Genomic DNA, 15,546 nt, shown 5'->3' on the forward strand with positions numbered 1-15,546 from the left:
AATCATTTTTAGTTCTAAATATTTTGGTGTTTGCAACAGCCATTTCAGTTTGATATATCTAATAACTGATGGACACAGTAATATTTCAGGATTGAAATGAGGTTTATTGTACTAACAGAAAATGTGCAATATGCATTAAACCAAAATTTGACCGGTGCAAAAGTATGGGCACCTCAACAAAAAAGTGACATTAATATTTAGTAGATCCTCCTTTTGCAAAGATAACAGCCTCTAGTCGCTTCCTGTAGCTTTTAATCAGTCCCTGGATCCTGGATGAAGGTATTTTGGACCATTCCTCTTTACAAAACAATTCAAGTTCAGTTAAGTTTGATGGTCGCCGAGCATGGACAGCCCGCTCTCAAATGATCTGAAAACAAAGATTGTTCAACATAGTTGTTCAGGGGAAGGATACAAAAAGTTGTCTCAGAGATTTAACCTGTCAGTTTCCACTGTGAGGACCATAGTAAGGAAATGGAAGACCACAGGGACAGTTCTTGTTAAGCCCAGAAGTGGCAGGCCAAGAAAAATATCAGAAAGGCAGAGAAGAAGAATGGTGAGAACAGTCAAGGATAATCCACAGACCACCTCCAAAGAGCTGCAGCATCATCTTGCTGCAGATGGTGTTACTGTGCATCGGTCAACAATACAGTGCACTTTGCATAAGGAAAAGCTGTATGGGACAGTGATGAGAAAGAAGCCGTTTCTGCAAGCACGCCACAAACAGAGTCGCCTGAGGTATGCAAAAGCACATTTGGACAAGCCTGCTTCATTTTGGAAGAAGGTCCTGTGGACTGATGAAACAAAGATTGAGTTGTTTGGTCATACAAAAAGGCATTATGCATGGCGTCCAAAAAAACAGCATTCCAAGAAAAACACTTGCTACCCACTGTAAAATTTGGTGGAGGTTCCATCATGCTTTGTGGCTGTGTGGCCAATGCCGGCACCGGGAATCTTGTTAAAGTTGAGGGTCGCATGGATTCCACTCAGTATCAGCAGATTCTTGAGAATGATGTTCAAGAATCAGTGTCGAAGTTGAAGTTACGCCGGGGATGGATATTTCAGCAAGACAATGATCCAAAACACTGCTCCAAATCGACTCAGGCATTAATGCAGAGGAACAATTACAATGTTCTGGAATGGCCATCCCAGTCCCCAAACCTGATTATCATTGAACATCTGTGGGATGATTTGAAGCGGGTTGTCCATGCTCGGCGACCATCAAACTTAACTGAACTTGAATTGTTTTGTAAAGAGGAATGGTCCAAAATACCTTCATCCAGGATCCAGGAACTGATTAAAAGCTACAGGAAGCGACTAGAGGCTGTTATCTTTGCCAAAGGAGGATCTACTAAATATTAATGTCACTTTTCTGTTGAGGTGCCCATACTTTTGCACCGGTCAAATTTTGGTTTAATGCATATTGCACATTTTCTGTTAGTACAATAAACCTCATTTCAATCCTGAAATATTACTGTGTCCATCAGTTATTAGATATATCAAACTGAAATGGCTGTTGCAAACACCAAAATATTTAGAACTAAAAATGATTAAGATTAATAGGGGTGACCAAACTTTTTCATAGGACTGTACATGGCCTACCAAAAGAAAACAAAATGGTGCAACTGACTAAATGTAGATAGGGTTTTTTTGTGTATTTTCCTGATATACACCTTTACTAAAATCCAAACTAACTGCCTGTATATGAGTTTCAAATACTAACTTATGTAATTTCAACATGTTTAATAATATACTCAAGCAAGGGACAAATCTGCAAACAATTAGGCACTACCACAAACAAATTATGCAAAATTACACAGCATAACTTAGAGCTTTCTCTATTCCTCTTCCAGCTTGAATTGCATCTTTACAGCTTGTTTACGTCACTATATTGTTGAACCTATTGCCTTTAGGCCGGGGCACCACGTGGCGTAAACACTGCAGGAAAACTGCGCCATTTTACAGTCAGGACAAAGTGGATGGGATTCTAGCAGATTCTGTGCTCACTTTACAGTAAAAACCAAGATACGGACACGCCATGACTTCCAAAAGCGGCACGGTTTTGGAAATCGCAGCATGTTAATTATAACCTCGCAATCGCCAGCTGTTTTCCCATAGGTATAATTCAAACAAAGTCTTCTTTTTTTGCTGCACGACACCACGTGGAACCTTAGCCTTAAAGGGAGTTTCTCATTTGAACCCAGTTTATCAACCTAGCCCCGCAGTTAGTCACCTGAATCAAACAGTTTTTTTCCTTTGTGCCTCAGTAGCCCAGATAAGGCTGTTTTTGTCAATATGCAAAAGAGCTTTGTGCTTTGTGCGCTCATTGCACCATATGGCTCATTTGCATATTGCCATAAACTGTGATATCTCAACTGATTTGCTGGTACACACAGAGAAAACGCTGTTTGTTTCAACTTACCCTAACCTATCTGTCACGGAGCAAAGGTATACGTCCTTCCTCCGGAGGATATCTTGAATCAACAGGGATGCAAGAGGTCGGGAGACAACAGCAATTTATTGTAATCCACAAAGTTAGTAGCCGGCGGCGGTCACATCAACCGTAACAACAATAAGTCCACAGAAGTCACAACTCAATGATAGCTTTGGTTCTTTGGTCCTGTAACTAAATCCTGGCTCTCTGTAGAGCTGTGCACAGGCCGGCTAACACATACTAACTGCTAGCTACATACTATATACTAAGACTGTTACATCCTATATTTGTGGGTGGGAAGGGCTGAGTCACAGATCCTTCCCCCCTCACCTATGCCAAACAGAGCAGACTCCCTGTCTCCTGTGGACAATGCACCATCCAACATCTTCTTGGGGACACCGAGCAGATTATCTCCACCCATTGTCCTCACTAGTTAGAGGTATTTGCATACAATGTGCTAACACACTGGACCCTAATCAGCCAACTACACATTGATGTATACAACAGGTTAGAGAATACATTCCACATGAAATATATATTACACATGGCCTATAGTATAGACTCTAAACACCCCGCGACAACCCCTCCCCCTCTCAAAACATGTGCATGACACAATTGGCCTACACAGGTAAATTGGGGAATGCACATCAGTCTCTATAGCTCATATGTCCTCCTGCCGGGATAACCCATCTACGTTCTGGTGTTGGTTCCCTCGGCGGTACTGAATGGTAAAGTTGTAGGGTTGAAGGGCTGGCATCTGGCAGAAAATCCGGTGGATCCATGTTGGCTTCTCCCTGAGCTTGGCTTCGGGTCACGGCTCCCACAAAGTGGCACTGTAGATTTCCAACATCGTTGTCTAACAGAATATCGGCCGGCAGCCCGCTCATCACACCAATTGTGCATCGTTTTGGTCCATAACCATAGTCGAGTTCCACGGTAGCTTTAGGAATACGTCTCCGAGTACCCCCTGCCAACTCGATAGAAAGGCCAGGGCCCTCCTCTAGGGCCTCGGGTTGCACAACTCGGGGGTCCGCTACCGTTAGGAAAGCTCCCGAGTCCCGGAATCCAACAACTGTTCGGCCCTCCTGCAAGTGCTTCCGCTGAGGGTTTGCGGGATGTGTGGCAGAGGGCTGGATCCCATAGACCCCTGGAGGTGGAACAGATGGGTCATTCATGGAGTCATCTGGAAATGGGGCCAAACTTTCTGTCCTAGGGGTGGTTCCCAGGTAGTGAATAGGCCGGGATGCCACTGTGGACCGTGCTCCCAAGTTAGCAGGGCAGCTAGCTTGCAAATGTCCAGGCCGCCCGCACCCAAAACATCTGCGCTCTAGAGTTCTTCCAGCAGGTCGTTGTCTAGGGACAGGGTTGTTCATAGCTGGAGGCCGATGGGCAGGGGCAGGGGTAGAGGGTGAAGTGTAATCCTGAGGCCGGACACGAAAGGTGGGTGGCTGGCTGAAGGGTGTCTGGGGGACGGTGGTAGTTTTCCGCTCCTCTGCAAACAACCTCTTCCACTGCGGCTTGATGGTCAGGCCCTCATCTGCAAGAGAAGCAGCTTGCTCAACTGTGGCTGGGTTCCGTTCCAGCACCCACTCACGAATCTCAGCGGGGCACTGGGAAAAGAACTGTTCCTTAAGTATGACTTGGAGGATCTTATCGACTGTGACAGCCTCCTCTCCTTCTAGCCAGCGCTTGCATGCTTGCTTCAACTTGTGGGCGAACATGTGGAAGGAGCTTCCCCCATTGTAAGACAAAGAGCGGAACTGAACTCGGTAGGTCTCTGGAGTGACTGCATAATACTTCTGCACTGCTCTTTTAATGGCCTCATAGTCCCGCTGATCACTAGGGTCCATGGCTCTGAGAGCTTCCGCAGCCCCATCTCGTAGGTGCCCCACCAGATACCGGACCCAATCCTTCTCTGGGACTTCCATCAGGCGGCACTGGTGTTCGAAGTCCTGAAAATATCCATCAACATCCCCAGCCGCTTCCTCAAAGGTCTTGAAGTGTTTATGGGAGACATATGGTGGTTCTCTCACTGTTGGGCTAGGGGTCGGCGTTTGATTATAATTCCCCTTAGTTATCTCAGCCATTCGCCTTTCATGCGCCATTCTTTCCTTTTCATGCGCCATTCTCTGTTCCTCCTTCTCTGTTTCCTGAGCCCTCTGTAACGCTCTACTCCTTTGCTCTGCAGTTGCTTCTAGCCCCAGCACTGCCAATTCCTCCTCATACAAAACAACCCATCTGCTCTTTTGGGTCTGTACCTGCCACTCCCGTATCTCTACTGTCTCCTGGGGGCAGCCCTCCTCATGGTCGCTTTGCAGGGTCATCTCCTCCAGCGCCTCGATCAGTTGATCTTTCGTTCTTCCCTGATAACTCAGGTTTAGTTCCCGGGCCCTTACTTATAGACTTGCCATAGTCCAGTTCCTGTATTCTGAGGTTGTGGCTCCATTAATCGCTGGGCTGCTGTAGTCCATCTCGCTGTCCGCTGTTGATCCCACCGCTGCCAACCAGTTGTCACGGAGCAAAGGTATACGTCCTTCCTCCGGAGGATATCTTGAATCAACAGGGATGCAAGAGGTCAGGAGACAACAGCAATTTATTGTAATCCACAAAGTTAGTAGCCGGCGGCGGTCACATCAACCGTAACAACAATAAGTCCACAGAAGTCACAACTCAATGATAGCTTTGGTTCTTTGGTCCTGTAACTAAATCCTGGCTCTCTGTAGAGCTGTGCACAGGCCGGCTAACACATACTAACTGCTAGCTACATACTATATACTAAGACTGTTACATCCTATATTTGTGGGTGGGAAGGGCTGAGTCACAGATCCTTCCCCCCTCACCTATGCCAAACAGAGCAGACTCCCTGTCTCCTGTGGACAATGCACCATCCAACATCTTCTTGGGGACACCGAGCAGATTATCTCCACCCATTGTCCTCACTAGTTAGAGGTATTTGCATACAATGTGCTAACACACTGGACCCTAATCAGCCAACTACACATTGATGTATACAACAGGTTAGAGAATACATTCCACATGAAATATATATTACACATGGCCTATAGTATAGACTCTAAACACCCCGCGACACTATCTATCTGTGGGGCTAAGTTGATATGCTGGGTTCTGGTGACAGACTCCCTTTGAATGGGTTTTCTTACCAAAAGGAAGTGATATCAAACCTCTGGCATACACCTTTACTTAATGTTCACGACAGAATGTGGCTTTATAGACATAATTAGTCCAAGTGGGCCGCAACTACTGGTGCTCATGATTTACCTGGCCGACCCTTACATGACCATGTATATCCTCATATATATCTCTATCCGATCTACTCTGCTCTGTTAGTGTACTGCAAAGGTGTTTGTCCACAGTCTAGTTTCTCCGCTCATATATCAGTCATGCCTATTAATCCATGTTTGAACTAGCTTTGTCTGCTCTGTTGATTATATTTCAACTTATGCCACCTGCCCTAAACTCTGCTTGTCCTGACCTCAGCTTGTCCTTTAAGCATGTCCCTATTTGTCTTTTCTGTACCATACACCGTTTTTTGACCCACCAGGTCAAATTCCACTAAACAGAGAATACTATAGATTTTCAGAAAACTCAATGTTATCGTTGTTTACCTATAAAGATAAGCACTGTCCGAACCTTCATTAGCTAAACTAATTTCCTGGATGGAAGAATAATAAATAACTACAGGGAACAGTGAGGGAGTCACATCACCTGACCTAAGATCCAGTATAGGCCAAGAGCCCTGACAATGATGTATAAACAATGGGAGGAATAATTTCACATAGCAGGCAAACAAAACAGAATTGCTTAAGCAGTATATTTAGGAAAACTCTTGAATTTACATAAGCTAGCAGTATTGATAGGATCATTGAGATGGGAATACTGCTTTAATTATGTTAGAAAAAAGTTTTGCAGTCTTTCTTCTTGTCTTCCCTTTGCTGGATTGAAAATTATTATTTTGTAAAAAAAAAAAGTTTGGGGCTGTTAGCCCAATTTTGTAAATGTAAACTTAGTGTGATATACCTCTCAGCTGAAAATAAGTCTTGCAAGGGTTTATAGTGTAAGAAATTAAGTACACTTTTTCTTTAAAGGGATTGTCCATCATCTGTGTGGGTGATTTGATGAAAAGGACTGGGTAACTGCTCAAATCATTCGCTTAGCCACCCTTTGCCATTATCGCTGGTGCAAATAAGAGAAGAGAGCCGGCTTAGCTAATGAACTGTACCTGTCAGCCAGTACCCTTCATGATGTCATCAACACAAAGAGGGGAAGGGCGCTACCTTGCCACTCTGCCATAGCAAATACAGACGTTCTGGAGCTGCCAGAACCGCCAAACTGACACTGAAATCATTACAGCAGTGCAGCATTAATAATAAAACTATACTAGTAAGTTGTATTAAATTATATTTGCAAACCAAGCAATTAACTATTTATATCCTGGGCAACCCCTTGAAGTATGCAGTTGTGTTGCACAAAGCATTTGAATATTTTATTGAACAATATTCACATTAATTTATTAAGTCTGTACATTACAGATTAGTCACATGTTTGGTTCACTGACATGAAAAATCGAATTTAAGTCCAAACAAAGATAAAGGCTTTGATTCTCAAATACAAATAACATTGTCCGTGTTAAGTTACTCGAGGAACAAGTCTAATAACAAGATTAGAGCCAGACATAACTCTAAGCTGTACTAAAAAAGTTCTTTATGAGCAGTGTCTTCACATATTTCTGTGATCACCACAAATCACTCATAACAATGTCAACAACAAGTGCATGTCAGAGAACTGGGATCTTTGTATTCAAGCACGCTTCCTGGTACAGGACAATACTGTCTGATACTCAGATTTGGTTGTTTGTACTGAACATACCAAAGCTTTGCTCTTCAGGCAGCTCTTACTATCATGTTTGTTCCTCTAGGGGTAAAATGTTTTGTGTCTCTTCTATAAGACTATTATTGAAGAATTTTTATATAGGATTATGAAAATCAATCTAATCTGAAAGAGCTATTGTAAAAAGTGATTTTTGCAGTTTGAGACTGTTATGTGTTATGATAGTGTCTCTGTAGAAAATATTAGAAATTTCAGGAACTGGCTGACAACACAGGGCAGTATAACAAGCTGTTTAAATCTCACACAGTGCTGAGAGACAGATCCTACACACCCAAACGTTTTCACTAGCATCAGCAGAAAAGTCAGGTGAAAGTGTGCGGAGTTGGGTTATCTCAACAGAAACTGGTATAAAAATAAATGCTTTACAATCTGAAGACAAATCAGAATCTATGATTAATTTACAAAGCCAGGAGTATAAATCAGAAGAGTGAACATGTCCAAGCTGAAAATCAGTCCAAAACAATCCAACAAGAGAGCCAAAATTTAGCCACAAATAAGTACAATAAAATAGCAGACACCTGTATGAGCAGGAATAGGGTTTAACGATCCAATATCCCTCCTCAGCTGCTAATTGGATCGGCATAGGAGAGGCCTGAAGACTGCAGAAGCTTTACAGGTTAGAAAGGAAATCTTAAAGCAACGTCAGCTAAACTGAGATTCAACTTTATACTATAAAAGTGTCCAAAAACGTATGTGCTTAAAGAGGGTGTCCGGGCAAAATATCATTTTTAAAATAGGCCAGGGGAGGTGCAAAACAAAACCATGCTCACCTGTCCCTGTTGCTCCATTGTCCTCCCAGTACAGTCCGGTCCTGCTGTTCCGGTGTCTTCTGCTCCTCGCCGGCTGAGACATCCCGGATCCCTTCCTTTGAAGCCACTTATGGGCCTCAGTGGTTACATAATTGCTGAGGCCACTCAGCACCATCAGTAAGTGACCCCGGGATGTCCCAGGTAGTGATGTCATGTGTCCTTTGCTGAAGCTGCTGGTTGACTTTATTGGTCACGTGTGGCAGGGATCTCTGCCAAAGGACAACAGTGGACTGGAAGGACCATTCTGGGAGGCACCAGAGCACCCGGAAAAGGTATGTTTGGGTTTTTTTTTTCACCTCCTCTGGCCTATTTAAAATATATAATTTTTTTTTCTGGTCAACTCCTAAAATATAGTAGCTAAAAGCAATTACGGGAGTATCACAGAAGTAAGAATTTTAGTGTCCTTTTAGTTTTCGATTCTGCAAAGCATCATGGTACACATTAAATATACGGTGGTTACTTTGTCAGGATAGCTGCACCCAAAATATGGTTATGGATTGGCTTCATTTTAGAGAGTTGAGATGACCTACTGGTTAATGAAAAAGTTATGTAAGCTCTGCTACAAAAAGTAGACTTGTACAGCTATAAAAAAAAAAAAAAGTGAATGCAATTAAGGGCAAGTTGAAAAGATATTTTTGGAAATAGTTGTTTTTTTTTTGTTGTTGTTTTTTTTTAATCGGCTGTAATTCCATTGTTCATAATAGTGCATATCAAAAAATGTGAAGGGTTTTATTTAGAATTGAGACCTTTGAAAAGAAGCATTGTAATTCCCAGTGGCTGCTGACCTTTCACCAGATCCATAAACTCCAGTTATTTGCATCTTTCAACCATATCATCACCGGGCCATTTTACCTCGTTCATAACCGCACACATTTTCAGTTTAGTTTTTTTTTTATAAATGCAACTTAGATGGTTATAACATTCTTTTTGTTCAAGTTATTCAAATAATTTTTGTGGCTTTTTTTTTAGATGATACATAGGGCTTTATTTTTAACTTTATTTCAGTTTTTTTTAACGTCAGTGAAAATATAAACAGTGTATTTTATGATGTTTTTTTATAGCACAAAGTTCTACTTTTGTGTGTGCTGGCCCACTTGACAGTAGGGAAAAACTGCGCTGTTCACATGGGAACAGTGGGGATAGAGAAAAACATACCAACTGCAGCAGAGTCAGTGGAGCAATGTCTAATAAGGAATGCAAAGAATTGCATCTCTTCAAAAGAGTTGTTTCGATAAGATATATGCACATTTAAGAATATGAGGAAGAGAAAGAGGTGTTTAGAAGAAACCGTCCAGCTAGGAGCCTTCTGGATATAGAAAATGTTGATTTGTAGTATAAATTGTACAATATATTTTCTGGATGGAGTCACTAGGGCATTATATATAAATATCGAGACATGTCTACTCTATCTATTATTCTAGTTTACATCTCAGTTTCCTTTGCTATAAATAGATTTATAATATCAAATAGAGATGGTAGAAGAAAGTTAAAGGGATCTGTCGCTAGAAAATTAGATATCAAACCAGCCACAGCGCATTGTAGGGAGGCATTATACATAGCACCATTATAGTCAAATGGATGTATCATTATCTTGGAAAAGATTTTAGAAATATACTAATATCACATCATGTGGCTCTGTCTTGTAAGGGCCATCCTAGCACTTGACACAGCTGTCAGGACTTTTCTCTCTGCCAATTTTAGGCGGAGTCTGTGGCGGGGTCTCCAACGCAGTTGTGAATCCAACCTTATACATCTTTGTACATATTAGGAAACCCGAACGCAGATGTGAACCTAGCCTTATTAGCTTTTGTATATGGAAAGTTCTGAGTTTCAGAATATGGCAATGTATGGAATTTTTTAAAGTTCTTATTTTTTTACGTATTAAAACATAACAAAAGCTATATAAATTTGGCATTTTTATTGACCCACAGATTAAAGGTATCATGTCATTTTACTGCAGAGAGAATATCATAAAAATAAAACTCATAAGAAAATGATACTATTTATTTTTTTTTTTAATTCCACCCCGGTACAATGTATGGAATTTTGAATGATACCATTCAGATATACAATTTCTTCCGAAAGAAATAAACCCTCATACTATGAATGGAATAATAAAAAAAAGTTATGAGTGAAAATGCAGAAATAAAAAATGACTGCAATGGAAAGGTGTTAAAATGGAAAGACAATATTTTGAGTTCCACTATGGTGTTTGAACTTATAGTCATGACCGTAAGTGTTGGCATCCCTGAAATTTTTCCAGAATATGAAGTATTTCTCCCAGAAAATTATTGCACTTACACATGTTTTGTTATACATATATTTATTTCCTTTGTGTGTAGTGGAACAACACAAAAACTGAGGGGGAAAAAAGGCAAATTGGACATAATTTTACACAAAACTCCAAAAATGGACTGGACAAAATTGTAGGCAACTTTCCAAAATTGTAGGTAAATAACTGGTTCAGGCATGTAATGCTCCTTTAAACTCACCTGTGGCAAGTAACAGGTGTGGGCAATATAAATAAAAATACACCTGAAACCAGATAAAAAGGTTAAACTGAATGATGGAGAGTCTAGCGCATAGGTGAACCTAGCATCATTGTAGGTACAATACAGAAAACTATGGGGCACTATGTAAATAAATAGATGAGTTTTGCTGAAATTTGTACATGCAAACAAATATATTTTAGTAATTTTTTATTTTATTTGTATCAACAGATCTACCTTCGAGCTACTGATGTGAAGTTGATGAGGCAGTTGCTCATCATCAATGAAAACATTGAGTCTATCAAGTACATGATGGAGGAGAAGGACATCGTTACCAGCCAAGGAAGCAGCCTGAGTGGGAGCCTTTGCAGTTTACTAGAGAGTCGGGATAGTTCTTTGCAAGGAAGCTATACCAGTTTACATGGCTATAGTGATGGAATGGATGAAATATCAGTGGGTAGTTACTTGGATACACTAGCTGACATAGTCCCCGGACACTGTACCCCAGATTTTGACCAATACAATGATGTACAACAAAACACAGATGATTATCAACCACTATGCAGCAATTCCAATCATCAGTATGATGAATACTATTGCTTTAGATAGGACTAGCATATCCTATTTGTCCATATTGGATGATCCACACATTTTTCTTAATTATTCTAATAGGTCAAAAATAAATCAGTTAAGATGTACACAAGTTTTACTGGAGCTGTATATGTTTTTCTTACTCTATTTTTCAACACATGTTCAGTTGCTATTTATTATATAACGTGTAATTTTACGTTCTTTATTATGTAATTACCTGAAGACTGTAATAATAATAAATGGCTTGTCCTAGAGTAGATATTGATGGCCTATCCTTAGGATAGGTTATCACTACTAGAGTGGAGGAGATCCAACGTTTCATCTAATCCACTGATATCTACAAAGTGTACAGATTGAGGAAGCAGAGTCGAAGCTGAATGTGAGCTGATCTGCTATAGCATGTCACAGCCGCTATACAGTGCACAGATCCATCTGTTTCCAGCTCCTTCACTGTGCAGATATTAACTGACCAGTAGGGATGCCGGGTTTCAGTCTCCACTGATCTGATAGGACAACAATATCTACTCTTGAACAACCAATGTACCGTATATACTCGAGTATAAGCCAACTTTTTCAACACATTTTTCATGCTGAAAAAGCTCTCCTCGGCTTATACACGAGTCAGGGTCCACAGAGCACAGAAAACTGAAAGGGGGAGGTCCTTTAGTGCTACTGCTCTGTGATTAGCTTTTCATGAGGTCATGTGACTGTGATGTCATCAAAGGTCCTGTAGCCACTGGTATGTAACATCTACAGATAAGATTGAGTCTAAATCCTAGTAGCTCCACCCACACCAGAGTCTGATCACATGGCCATGACGTCATCAGAGGTCCTTTAGCACACTAGGATTTAGCATCTACCCTGCAGATGAGTGGCCGGGATTCATTGTGTCTTATGGAAGATGTCTGTTGTATGGAGGAGAGGAAGCTGCAGTAACGTGACACACACAGGGACCTTCCTTTAGTTACTCTGCCTATTAATGTCAGGCATTTGGGGTTATTAATTTAGTTTCAGTAACTCCATGTGCCTCACATTAATAACCCCATCATGTCCCTCATATTAACCCCTGTGTGCCCCATATAAGGGTTACTAATATGTGAGACACATGAGGGTACTAATGAAGGACCTTAATTATGAAAATATCTAATTATTACCTCTATATGTCCCACATATCAGTAACTCTTATGTGAGGCACACAGGGGGTTAATGTGAGGGACATGATGGGGTTAACTGCTATTACTATGATCCCCCCATGGAGTTACTAAGCTGCAATGCACATGACCAGACTTTTTATCTGCAATGGTGGATTTCCCCCCCCCCTCCCCCCTAGGCTTATACGCGAGTTAATAAGTTTTCCCAGTTTTTTGTGGTAAAATTAGGGGTCTCGGCTTATATTCGGTTCGGCTTATACTCGAGTATATACGGTAATAATTGTGTAACAAATCAGGGATAGGGTTATGCATTACTATAAAACTGCCACACCATCGTATGCTATTTTTAATTGCTTTGTGTTTTCGGTATTCCACAAAAATAAAGCATAGTGTCATGCAGAAATAAGTCTTATGTTCTTTTCTCATATGGTCAGTCACCTAGGTAGAAAGAGCTCATTTATTTATATAGGTACAACATGTATAACAGACACCAAATGTATTTATATCTTTTTTTATATTCTTAATTCCTTCCTGCTGAAATCTTTTTTTCACTGCTATTTTTCCATTCACAGCCATATGAGGGCTTAATGTTTGTGGGGCAAATTTTTCGTTATAATGGTGCCATTTATTATTCTGTACAATGTACTGGGAAGCTGGAAAAAAATCCAGAATGGGGTGGAACTGGAGAAAAAAGTGCATTTGTGTGACTTTCTTACGGGCATTGTTTTTACGGCATTCACTATGCAGCCAAATTGAGATGACGCTTGTATACTTAGTTTCAGAATGATTCCTGGGATACCAAATTTAGGGTCAGTTCACACGTGGGAGACAGGGGTCTGAACAGTAGGCAGCCCCTTGCCAGCTTCACTACTAGATGAGTGGGGGTTTGGGACGCAGCCCCTCTGGGAGGAGCTGCCAAGCCCAGAAGATCAATCCCTGCTTCGGTACAGTAGTGAAGCTGAGGAGGTTACCAGAGGACATTATTGCTTTCCTGGGGGCTACCGGAGACATTAATACTTGCCTGGGGACCAATAGAGAGTCTTACTAGTTGCCTACTTGCCTGGGAGCCACTGGCAGACATTATTACTTGCGTGGGGGCACTAGGGAACATTATTACTTGCCTGGGGCCTACTGGGGAACATTATTACTTGCTTTGGTGCTACTAGGTGACATTATTGTTTACCTGGGGGTTACTGAGGAACATTTTTCCATGCCTGAGGGCTACTGGGGGCCATTGAGGGACAGTATTACTTTCCTGGAGGCCAATAGAGAATGATTCTAGTTGCCTGGGAACCACTGGGGAACATTTTTACTTGCTTGGTAGCTACTGAGGGACATTATTACTTGTGTAGGGGCTACTGTGTAACATTATTACTTGCCTTGTGGCAACTGGGGGTCATTACTACTTGCCTTAGGGCAGCTGAAGAGCAATAATACATGCCTGGGGGCCACTGCGGAACATTAGTATGTGTCTGAGGACTATTGGGGAACATTACAATTTGCTGAGCCACTGAAGAACTATATATTGCGTTTTTGGCCCCAGGAGAGCATGATACTATGTGGGGGCCACTAAAGTAGCCTGTTGGTGAAAAGGTGAATTATTGTATGTGCTGGGTGAAATGTTTTGGATAGTATAGCTTTATGGGTGCATTCATTTAGTGCAGTTATAATTGCATCAAAACTGCATTGGAAATTTTTGGAGTTTTGATGTGGTTTTTGGTGAGGTTGTCTTAATTTTCAAGTGAAATAAATTGATGTTCCAGCTGTCAACTCAAAAACTGCTTAAAAATACATATCAAAACTGCTGTTTTTTTTGTCATTTGGCCTTAAGGATTTTTTTTTTCCAGGGGTGCCCTGAATCTGAATCAGGGCTCGTTCACATCTGCGTTGTAGGGTCCTTATTGCAGGTTTCCGTTTCCTGCATAAAACAGATGCAGGAGACGGAAGCCTGCAGGAGACTTTCTCACCCATTCATTTGAAACCGGGTTTTATAATCCGGACACAGAGTCGGACATGCAGTACTCTGTGTCCGGATAAAAAAATCCGGTTTCGCGGCGGAGAGCCTAAAACGCTCACCGTCGCGCACGGCCGGACCCGGTCTATGGTTTCCGTCTTCTGCCATGCAGAAGACGGAAACCATAGTACGGAGACCCTGAACGCAGGTGTGAACCCAGCGTCAAAGTTTGGGAACCACTATACTAGAAAGATAGGCAGTATAAGTCTGACAGTGGGAGGATACATGAGAAAGGGTGCATGATGTGAACACAACACAAAAAGAAACAAATTACCATTTTCCTATGTAAAATACATCTTAATTAAATATTTGAATATATACTTAAGAAAACGTTTTAAAATTATAGCAATGACATTTGTGGTGGAAGTGTTTTGCTTAAATCCTACCTCTTATTTATAGCGAGTGCTCTAGACTTTTACCCAGACGTGCACAACAAGGCCAACATCCTAGTAATGTCGTGAATGAATAACATGGAAGTAGACATTTTAATAGATCGGGGAAACTGCTAAAAACAACATAATATAAGTACCGTATTTTTCGGACTATAAGACGCACCTAGGTTTTAGAGGAGGAAAATAGGGAAAAAAAATTTTGAAGCAAAAAATGGTAAAATATTTAATATATGGGAGTTGTAGTTTTGCAACAGCTGCAAGGCCACATTGACAGGTGACCCTGCAGCTGTACGGGGATGCATAGAGTGTTTTTTTTTTTGTGGGGCCAGCTGTACTTTTTAGTTATACCATTTTGGGGAATATCTATTGCTTAGATCACCTTGTATTGAAAAAAAACCCGGTGGTTTATGAGATATATATATATATATATATATATATATATATATATTTTTTTTTTTCTAGGGACAGGAGGTGATTTAGAACTTTAATTTATATTTTTAAAGCTTTTTTTTTTTTTTTTTACTATTTTATTACCCCCCGGGGGCTTGAACCTGCGGTCACTTGATTGCAAGTCCCATAGACGGCAATACAACTGTATTGCAGTCTATGGGACATTCTGTCTATTAGTATTACGGCTGGTCATAGAGACCAGCCGCAATACTAATATAGCAGTGACAGGCCCGGGAGCCTCATTAGGCTCCCGGCTGTCACCCGAACAGGTCGGCTCCTGCGATATCGCCGCGCAGGAGCCGGCCTGCAAC

The 15,546-nt window shown here is 41.3% G+C and overlaps 1 protein-coding gene across 1 annotated transcript in view; it reads left to right on the plus strand.

Moving 5' to 3' along the window:
• LURAP1L (leucine rich adaptor protein 1 like) overlaps positions 1–12,760 on the plus strand; it is a 31,605-nt gene extending 18,845 nt beyond the window's left edge. Inside the window, exon 2 of the mRNA XM_075263668.1 lies at positions 10,869–12,760. Coding sequence (XP_075119769.1) covers positions 10,869–11,246 — 378 coding nt within the window. The 3' untranslated portion in view covers positions 11,247–12,760. The remainder of the gene's footprint in view (positions 1–10,868) is intronic.
• The last annotated feature ends 2,786 nt before the right edge of the window (positions 12,761–15,546 follow it).

This window comes from Leptodactylus fuscus, chromosome 1, assembly GCF_031893055.1.
Source record: "Leptodactylus fuscus isolate aLepFus1 chromosome 1, aLepFus1.hap2, whole genome shotgun sequence".
Lineage (NCBI taxonomy): Eukaryota > Metazoa > Chordata > Amphibia > Anura > Leptodactylidae > Leptodactylus > Leptodactylus fuscus.